General features: G+C 43.3%; 1 protein-coding gene across 7 annotated transcripts in view; it reads left to right on the top strand.

Moving 5' to 3' along the window:
- The first annotated feature begins 2,544 nt into the window (after positions 1 to 2,544).
- The window catches only part of PICALM (phosphatidylinositol binding clathrin assembly protein), a 495,196-nt gene continuing 487,510 nt past the window's right edge, over positions 2,545 to 10,230 (top strand). For 6 of the 7 annotated variants that reach the window (XM_086933970.1, XM_086933967.1, XM_086933966.1 and 3 more), the window contains exon 1: positions 2,633 to 3,244. In XM_086933970.1, coding sequence (XP_086790096.1) covers positions 3,115 to 3,244 — 130 coding nt within the window. In that variant the 5' untranslated portion in view covers positions 2,633 to 3,114. Of the gene's footprint in view, positions 3,245 to 10,230 lie in introns of all 7 variants that reach the window. The other variant, XM_086933969.1, reaches the window with a different exon arrangement.

Genomic DNA, 10,230 nt, shown 5'->3' with positions numbered 1-10,230 from the left:
ATGTTTTGGACCCTTCCCAGTTACAGGAACTTGGCCCACCCACACAAGTGAGGTAGCATTTTTATCAGGAGACCTGTGAGAATGCAGGGTGGTAGGAAATCTGTGCGGGCCCAGGGATTCCACAACTTTTTCACATAGAACTGTGAGGAAAAGGGGATTTTATTTGTTTGCTAAAATTGTGGTTTGCAGGGGACTTTTTTGTATTTTTATAAAAGAGGGGTGGGGTCTGCCCACAATAGGCATACCAATGCCACCAACACAAAAGGGAGTCTATCTGCCCCCCCCCCCCCCCCAGGAGACAGATGAGGTTGCTACCCCCGATCTGGGCCGGGGGGGGGGGGGGTGCCTATGCTGATCAGAGTGTGCATAAGTGCAACACCCCAATATAGTAGGAGCTGCCTTTGAAACAGGCCAAGAACGTGATAGAGCAATACAAGACGTAAGACTTGCATTCATTGATTGATTTCCAAGGTAACTACACTTATCTCCTGGAGGATTGAAGTGAAGACGAAGAATTATTTTCAAGTACTTTTAAGAAGACACCTTTTGTTGGCTAAAGTGATATCAGATCTGTCAAGTCACCCACAACTTGGAGGTGTTACCCGCAGTCAGTGTCTAATACCTGCAAAATTAAACACTCCTCTGCAGATGTGCTGACTCCTACATTAGATGTAAACTCCGCAGAACCCTTACGTTTCTCCTATTCCGACCGGATGACGGCCAAAGACTTTCACCGCTAAACAGCTATCACATTGGAGGGGGAAACAAGTGTCACCTCATTCAGAGTCACTGTGATTAACGACAGTCTGCCACACAGTGATATGCTGACCGGAAGCGCTCACACTGAATGGTGCCACACTAAAAGAAGAGCGCCTTTGTGAGAAGATTTATTTAGCAGCCAAGCGTACTGAATTACATGAAGATAACATTTTAATGTGGACAGCACAGCTGCTGACACCCTTCTCTCTCACCCACTTGGAAGAGGCGTGATGCTTCCCTATCTTGTTATCGGGAAAAGGCAGAATGCTGACTGGCAAACAAACAGGATATTGGCAGAGGTATAAAATACTTACAAATGGGTGGCACAAACACATTATTACAGGCAGGGAGGAGCACTTGGTAACCAAATGTAACAATATATTTATTATGGGTGAGAAGGGGAGGAGGTCAGTAAAGGCAGCTCAGAGTTTACCCAGGGGCATTACGCCCTATGGAGAAAACATGAATGAACAGGATCTTACTCGCGAGTACTTGGTCGTTCTTTCCCAGTGTATCATTGGAACATAACTTTACCAACACATGCTCAAGAGCACACACTGTGCCACCAACGTTATGAGATTTCTAGGAATTCTCATGAGCCAAAAAGTATTACGAGTTTTAGGAATTCAAATGGGAAAGACTGATGGGGGAGAGGGAGGTTCATGGTTGTGTAAAATAAATGAAATAATTCTATATCCTAATATGCAGCACTCCATGTTATTCCCGTACTTAATCTCTAAAACACCAAATGCATCCAATTATGTCCTTCAGAACCTCTACTACTTACTTACTGAGATCCGGGCGCAGTTCTACCAGTGTACCTAGATCCTATCAATAGCAAATCTTGGTTATTCTAGTACTGGGATCCAGTCACATATCGTCTGATGCTAAATTAGCACTATTGTTCAGTCATCTAAGCAGTTGCGGCTGAGATAAGCGTGCAGCTTGCAGTTCACAGTCTGGGATCCGAGCAGAGCTGAGTCACCTTCCACCCTTCTGCAGATTATCAAATACTTATCATTAAATTATATAACAGGAAACAATTTCCCCCAACTTTCACAGAAGTTTCCATGTGAGAGAACTCTCAGCCACCACAGAGTATAATGTAAAACATATTTTTCTGACTACTCTTACTAAGAAAATGTACATTTCCCTCAATAATGAAATACATTTGAGGGAGACCACCCCAAATCCCCAAAAATACCGATCTTTGAGCCAGGTCTGTGTGAAGAATTATATACCGCTCCAAAGCACTTTAAGGAGCACCATTCAACACTATATACAAACGAATCCCCTGGGACTACAGAATTAGAAAGCGGTCTTTATATATTCAGGTCCGGGTACTGTTGTAGATCTTTAAAATTGAACAAATTGTCGAAATTTTCCCGAATGTACCAATGCCCAATATTTCCGAAACCGAAGACTGCATTTGCAACGCTGCGCAAACATTACCCACTTTTTTGTCTTGGTAAGTAGACCGGTAGGAGATATATATCTATTATTATACTGTCACTAAAGAAAATCGGAAGTGATGTGCAGGAATAGCATGTAGAAGAAAAACAAAAGCGGACATTATTCCACAACTTCGAAAGGCGTTACAAAAGTTAATATACACGAAAAAATGCTTAACAAACCAACAACATGCAGTCTCAGAATTAAAACTCGGGACAGGTACAATAAAGAATGCATGCCACTATTATCCAATGAGCTTTCATGTTATGGAATGTCTGAGCTCTCCGTGGGGCGGGGCAGGCCTAGGGCCCTGTAATTGTGCCACATTTCAGCACTAGAGCCTGCGGAAGGCACACCCAGCTCGCTGCAGTACCCGGCCCCAGGAGGCTGGCGATACCGGCAGGAGAGGCGGGTCGAATTCACAAGGAGAGCGGGGCCAACCTGGCAGGGAGGGAGGGAGGCTGGCGGAGGGGAGCGTGCAAGCGCTGGGCTGGGACTGCGAGGAGAGGATGACGTGACTCCGGGCGCCTGGAACATCCGAGGAGGAGCCTGGTCGCCATTTTACTCATTCTGCAGCTACCCGTCTATTAAACCCCAGACGAGGCTGACTAGGCAGGAGGGTCACCTGCTGCCATCTAGGAGATGAGGGACGGGCGCGCCCGCCCCTCAGCAACCGCGCAACCGTAAAAAAGACAAAAAAAGAACGCGGGTTACTTCAAACGGGTTTCTTTTTTAGTTTTCATCACCATTTTGTATAACATTTTTAAAACACAACGCGCCTGTGTTTTTGGCTTCCTAGAGGAGACGAAAAAGAGGATTACGTGCATTTTTTGTATTGTTTTTCTTTTCTTCGCGGCTTGTATCAGTTCGCACTGGCTGCGGACCTCTGGAGGGGGAAACAAGATGTCCGGGCAGAGCATCACGGACCGCATCACAGCGGCGCAGCACATCGTAGCGGGTTCGGCTGTCACCAAGACGGTGTGTAAGGCCACCACTCACGAGATCATGGGCCCCAAGAAGAAGCACCTGGACTGTGAGTACCCAGCGCGCGCCGCTGACGCAGGGGGAGGGCAGCAACCGCCGCCCCACGCGCGCGCTGCTGACGCAGGGGGAGGGCAACGCCCGCCCGGAGGAGACGCAGCGTCACCTGCGCGAGGAGGGCAGTTGGCACCCTGGCATCTGGGTGCTGTTGTGAGTCCAGTTGCCCATACTAGGGCGCCTTCATAAAAACGCTCAGCGCTTTTGGTGCATTCACTTGTGTCTCAAACTGTCACCTGCGACAATCAAATATGTTGCCTACTTAATAAAATGTTGTTTAAGTTTTTTATTTTGTGGGGGTGACAGAAATATGTTGAGGGGTAGATAGAAAGAAAGCTTAGCTTTGTAATCCCTTCGAAGTTTCTCACTTTATTATTACTCGACTCTTGTCCCTAACTTTACTTCGTTTGCAGTGACACGTTAAAGCAGCCTCACGGTCCAGCTTTTTTTGGCATGGAGAATATTTAGTGTAGAATATCTCTGAAAATGCACAGTTCTCGTCCCTGCTGTGTGTCACAATACAAAATGTGTCACAAAACAACATAAAAAAATCTACAGTTTATATGGGAGATCCAGTTATCTTGTACCCAGATGTCAAGTGTCTCTTACTGAACACTCCATCTATTGCAAGTCGGCCAGGGTTGGACTGGGACAGAAAATAGGTCCGGACACTAAAATAAAAGTGTCTCGCAGACCATAAAACAAATCCACAACCAACAAGAAAACGGCACACACACTGCCCTATCAGACCAGCCCACAGGTCACTGGCTGATTGTTTGACTTGTCCGACCTTGAAGCCACCTTTTCTTCTCAAACTTCGAAACCTCCAAAGTGGTACCTGACGCTTAGTGAATTAACTTTTCTCAGCACTTACATAAAAGAGCATACATAATTTCACTGGATGGACTAAGTGGCACCTAACGGTTTCCACATTTGTCTGTAGCCATACTCTGTTTCAGTCAACAAATATTGCGTATGCACCCTTTTAATTTAAAATTTGTAGTCATGCGTTTCACCATTTTTGTGAAACTTATTTTTTGGTTGTTACTGGCATCTTCTTCAAAAAATGCATAACAATCGCTGTTTTATCCTGTTATGACTAAAAACTTTCTAATTTTACAGGATATGTATATATGGCAGCCTGAGGTTTTGATTACCCCTGCTAATTACATAATTCCTAGACACTTAAGTTAAGCTATTTCTACTTTGGAGGGCATGTGCATGCACCACTGGTGGGCAGCAAAACATTAAAGGACACATTTTGAAGGAACAGTGATTTCATTTGTAATTTACCAAGACATTTTGGACCAATTTGCTACTGGAAACTGTTAATGTTGCTTGATGGCTCATCCTGTGTTCATCTTTAGCTGTGAACTTTCAACTTGCACAGAATGGGGTCATCCACAATGTTCTCTAACTACATTGGCTCAGTTGCTCTCATACAGCACTTACAACTCCCACATCATCTACATTGTAGAATGTGTGCGTGTGAAGCCTGTGTTTTGCTCAAGTCTTAAGAAAATGTCTATTGCAAAATAGTTCTTAAGTTTGGTCAAAACTAAGAGACGATAAACCTAGAAATGTGGCCCAAAACAGAGACAAGTGCCAACAATACCTTAGAGAATATAAAATTAATATCGAGCTACTTGGTCACAGGTTCACGTTCTAAAAAGAAAACATCATTTTAAAAATGAGCACCCCGTAGAAACTTTTGGATGAATCTTTTCTCCAAGTTCAAGGACCATGACAAGTACATTATGTTGAAACCAGCGTCGTAAAGACCTAGAAGAGGACTGAACAAGCAGAATGTGCAGTTCTCGTCCGTTTACCTGACTCTCCTATGCAGGACTGTCAACACCTCCTAAGCCAGGCTGGTTTTGTTTTAAATGTCTGATATTACTTTCAGTTGACTGTTATTTAATATATTAACCTACGAATGCAAAGTTTTCTCAAAGACAGCTTGTTGGATTTCGATTGCCGATTTACATGCAGAATAACGCCCAAAGCCACTATTCCATGGTAGGGCAACTAGTGATGGTACCCAGATAAGTATAGAGTAAAGCTGGTTACCATTTGTTTCGATTTGTGTTTTATAGTCTCACTGTGGCGTGTTTAGTTATAGGTTGCCTTTTATTTGTTTACTTATTTATTTTTGTGCCTTGTAGGCAACATCTACCATATGATCTTCGTGCTTATGTTAGAATGGGATATTCCATTAACCCCTTCCACACTCATGACGAGCTGGGCTCGTCATGGTGTAGCCTCCTCAAACACTGATGACGAGCCCAGCTCGTCATGAACAATGGGAAATTCAATAATCCAGCACAGCAGCAAAATATCGCTAGCAGCGATGGTGTTAAAGCCCTCCCCGGACATACTTGTGAAGCTTCAGAATTGCTGTTCTTTCTGGGTAATAATCGGCGAGGTTTTCATCAAAAGAAACCACCATCCTTTCTTATTTCCGGAGTTCCAATCACTCCTTTGTGTGCCTATATGTGAGTGGTGTGACTAATTGCAAGAACTGCTGAAAGGAAAGTATGCATGAAGGTAAACGGACTCACAGGTTCAGTCAATCTTAGCAGCCCCACTCCCTTCTCATTTCTCTTGTGCACTACTGCACTTCTGCTCCTCTACTTAATGGATATAGATACCAGCATACTATCGAATCCAGCATGATCTAAATTTGGAACCAGCTGTATACTGATTGGCAATGAATAGATCATAATTATAAATGGGCACACATTCTTTCAAAACTGGTAGATGTGAGTGACCTTTTCCAAACTTTTTTTCAACCTGAGTGAAGAAGATGTCAATCACTTCTGAGGTTTATACACTCTTTAAATTGCTAGCCAGCAGGACACTTGGGGACAGTATAAAGGAAAAGCACACGTGGGCCTTCACTATCACATTACAAAGCACCTATTCCTTTTACACTAACCATACCCCACTCGAGAGCTCTACTTGGTTGCTACTATAACCTTTAAGGAACTATACATTTAGGACTTTTAACAATATGTGCTGTATATACTTGGGACTTCGTACATACAGTAATGTTCTCTTCTGTGCACAGGCCTACCTAGAGCGAATACTAAATGAAAACGCAATGGTAGGCTGATGGCAGTACAAACCCATCCTCATCACCATTTCTTCATTTGTGAAAAAAGTATGTGTTATGCCATAAAGCTTTTCTTATAAGACATACAATTGATGGACGGGATGCAGAACAAATCAAAACATTCATCCCAAGTCAAGAGATCTGGGTTAAATCCATCATTCTCTTGCTCACCATGCCACCCCGGTTTAGACCTGGCCATATGCAAACGAGTCTTGACCCTGTGACTCATGGGAACAGTTCAGCCCGAACATAACCTTTGTATATACAGTAATGTTCTCTTCTGTGCACAGGCCTACCTGGAGCGAATACTAAATGAAAAGGCACCAGGAGACTAGTGACAGTACAAACCTATCCTCATCGCCATTTCTTCATTTGTGAAAAAAAGTATGTGTTATGCCATAAAGCTTTTCTTGGGAGCCCACTAGCACTGCTGCAGAATACCGGGGTCACCAAATACCAATGACAGCGACTACTAAGGCTGCCTTGTATTGATTTCACCTCATGACTCTCTCCCTTCACCCGCGCCCCCTTTACCTACCTCTCACACACACTGTCACGCTTTTCATCCTTTCTCTCTCCCTTTGTCACTGTTCTCCGATCTCGCTTACTAGTCCATTCTGTCTTTATCTCTCCTGCCTGGGGTCAAAGTCTGGTGATAAAAAATAAGTTTCAGTCTAGATCAAAAAAAGACCGTCGTACCACCTGCAACCACGAGCAGAATAAGCACAACTTATCCTAGGCCCAAGCAACTTTGTTTAGCAGTGATGTCGGTTTATACCCTTTTGAATCCTCTTTTGTGGTTTTGTACATTTCGTTTTTGTTTCATAAGCCTGGTGAGTCGTTGGGGCAGTGCTTTCCCAGTCCTTCACACTGTTCCTTTTCGGGTGTAGCCAAATTTATTGTTGTGACATTTCTGATTGCTGTTGTTTGGAGAAGGAATCCCTCATATAATTGTTCAAACAAAATTGATTCATGCTTTGTTTTGGGGTCATTTTGACATCAGTGGTTTCTGTACATTTTTAAAAAAAATGTATCTCCTCAGAGCACATTTGTTCCCTGCATGTGGTGTTAAGCTTGCTATTCTGATCACAAGCTTTTTAATAGAATGCTATTAAGTATGATTCCTTTTACGATAGAGAACGCGTTTCTCAGAAATAGGGGGAGGCTTGTTTCTGGTAAGTCCCTGACAGCACGTTTGACTACTAAAAAGTAAACATTTTTTAGTGGTCATACGTGAACAAATGTGCATTGCATAGCTTATCGCAGTGCAGGTGTTGCAAACCTTTGCAGGTTGCAATGGAAAGGGGGAACAAATGAGGCGTATTGCCCTCCTTGCGACTTGCAAAGAGAATAAACCATTGCTTTGCTCCTGCGCTTCCAGTGCTAAGCATTGAGGAGGAAGACATCAGTGATTATTTGCCAAGCAGAATTTGTGTATGGCAGAAAGCTTTTTCAGTGCGAGTGACATTGCTGTCATTTGGGGCTGCTGCATGAACCCCCATTGACTATGTTACGAGGAGCTACGCTTCCAGAATTGTGACCATCCCCATCACCTCCTGTCCTATAAGGCTGAGCTGTCTCAGCGCTGGAGTGGAGCATCGTAAAAAAAGGCTTTGTCTATTTGAAATGCCTCTACGTGGGCAATACATGCTAGCCATAGCGGCAATGACACTGACACTATGGTAATATTAATAATTAGTCTCTAGTGCTGTATTATTCATCAGTCAAATACCAGATCTAAAAGGGGAAATTATGAGATTTTAAAATACTCAAACTCAAAAACACATTTTTTTCGATTTTGGTATTCGTATTCAACCAAGCCAAAGCTTCTAAATGTATTAATTAGCCTGAGCTGAATACAGTAGAGCTGCTCACGGGTAGCTGGAAAGCTACCAGTATCTCATGAACTACTTGTTGGAGGAGCCTGCTGCATTCTCTACTGTGAACAGCGAGATGCATAGTTGCGCTCTGCCGCTTTAATTTTCACGAGGCAGGGTTCTCCGGACCATGTACAACCTCTGCGCACAGAAGGAATAGAGCATTTTCCAAAGGCAAAGTTTTAAACTGTTTACATAATTTTGCGCTGTTAACAGTCTTTTAAGAAACTTGACGAGTTATATAATCAAGAACTCTCTGGAATTATTTGTTCTAGCTTTCTTTCCCAAGAATCCCATCAAATAGGATGGATGAGTTCGACCTGTTTCAATGGGAATATTGAATGTTTTTTTTTATGAGATGCACTACCGCAAAAACGGTCTTAGGGGGTCCCAAGATAAATGTAGGAACATCACATTTTTCTTGCATTACTGAGACGAAAGCTAAGGTTGTAAGTTCTGACAATATATCCCTTTTCACTGCTTGATGTAAGTGGTGTTGGTACTAGGTCATATCCTTTTACCATGGCCCCACACCGAAACTATACACACTTTGTGAAGTGGTGATATACTAATGCCAGCGTTCGGTTTCAAAGCAAGGTGTTCACCATCAAGTACTCACAATTGCTAAGTTTCGAAAGCAAAAGCAGAACTGGAATAATCGCGAATCCGGGAATGATGAAATACTGTGATCTTATGATTTCTGCTTTTCAGCTGGTTCCCCTGTTCTAAAGGCTCTGAGAAGGCAGGACACAAAATTATATTTATGCACTTGTGCAGAAGAACTGCTTACTGAAAAAGTAAGAACTAATGTAGCAAACATTGTTTGATCTATTTTTATGACCATCAGATAGGATTAAGGAGATATTATTATAGACATGTTTCTGCAGTTTGACATTTACTATGGTCCACTTACATACCTAATGACTAAACCCTCCCTTGCGCTTTGACTGCAGGCCACATGTACTGGCAGAGTGACAGATGCTTTTGCCTGAATGTGTTCTTACGTCATCCAGAGTGAGAAATTATTAGCAAAGGAATGTGCATTACCCAGCCCGCTCTGTGAACTGGGTTAGTAATTTCAGTTGTTGCTGATTTAACATTTACTGGTGGTGCCATGAGTATATTATGTGTGTGTGTCTTCTGGTGTATGATGGTGAGAACGTGATTTAAGTTTAGCAGTTAAACTGGACAGTTTAATAAGCCTTCTCGACTGCGTTTTGTTTTTATTTGTGTTGCCGTATATTTTGTTTTGGTATAACGATGGGCACCTTTGAAAGGTGCAGAATCGTAGCTGCTAAAACCGAATCCCTTCTCTTGAGCCAAGCAACATACCATTCTTGTAGGCTGATCAGCTTCATTTTTTCATATCGTTTAGGGCATTTTCTTCCTTGCTTAGATTGACATTAAGCAAGCATATCACAGCCGCGAATACGGTTTACTCGTCTGAAAACCTATTTTTCTGACATTGAACTATATATACACACCCCCCCCCATCATTTTTTTTTGTTTTGGTCTCGCCATACATCACAAGCTGCCTGGGCGCGAAAAACCTGTTGTGAACGTATAGTGGACCTACAGCCTGGCCATTGGAGAAGTGTGGCTCAATGTATGGAGAAGTGTGGCTCAATGGGTGAAGAAGTGTGGCTCAATGGTTAGAGTGGCAGACCCTGATGCAGAGGTCTGGCCCGGGACCAGGGTTCAATTCCCGCCTCGGCGGGTCTTGGGCTCAATTTCCTCGGACCTGATAATGGTTGCCTCAATGCCTATTCTAATCATGGGTCCCACTCTTCAACTCTGCGCAATAGCTTGCTTAATCTCCACAACGGCCCTAACAGCGCTGGGATGCCTGGCTACACCTTGGGGGTGTCCTGAAGTGGACATTTCACAGGGAAAAGCCAGGAAGGGTTCCACAGCGGTATGCGTACAGCGCCAGGAAACCCCGGTTGGGCTATAAGTGCGCTTTACAAGTACAAATTCATTTCATTTCAT

Source organism: Lissotriton vulgaris, chromosome 8, assembly GCF_964263255.1.
Source record: "Lissotriton vulgaris chromosome 8, aLisVul1.2, whole genome shotgun sequence".
Taxonomy (NCBI): domain Eukaryota; kingdom Metazoa; phylum Chordata; class Amphibia; order Caudata; family Salamandridae; genus Lissotriton; species Lissotriton vulgaris.
This window is presented reverse-complemented; position numbering and strand designations above follow the sequence as displayed.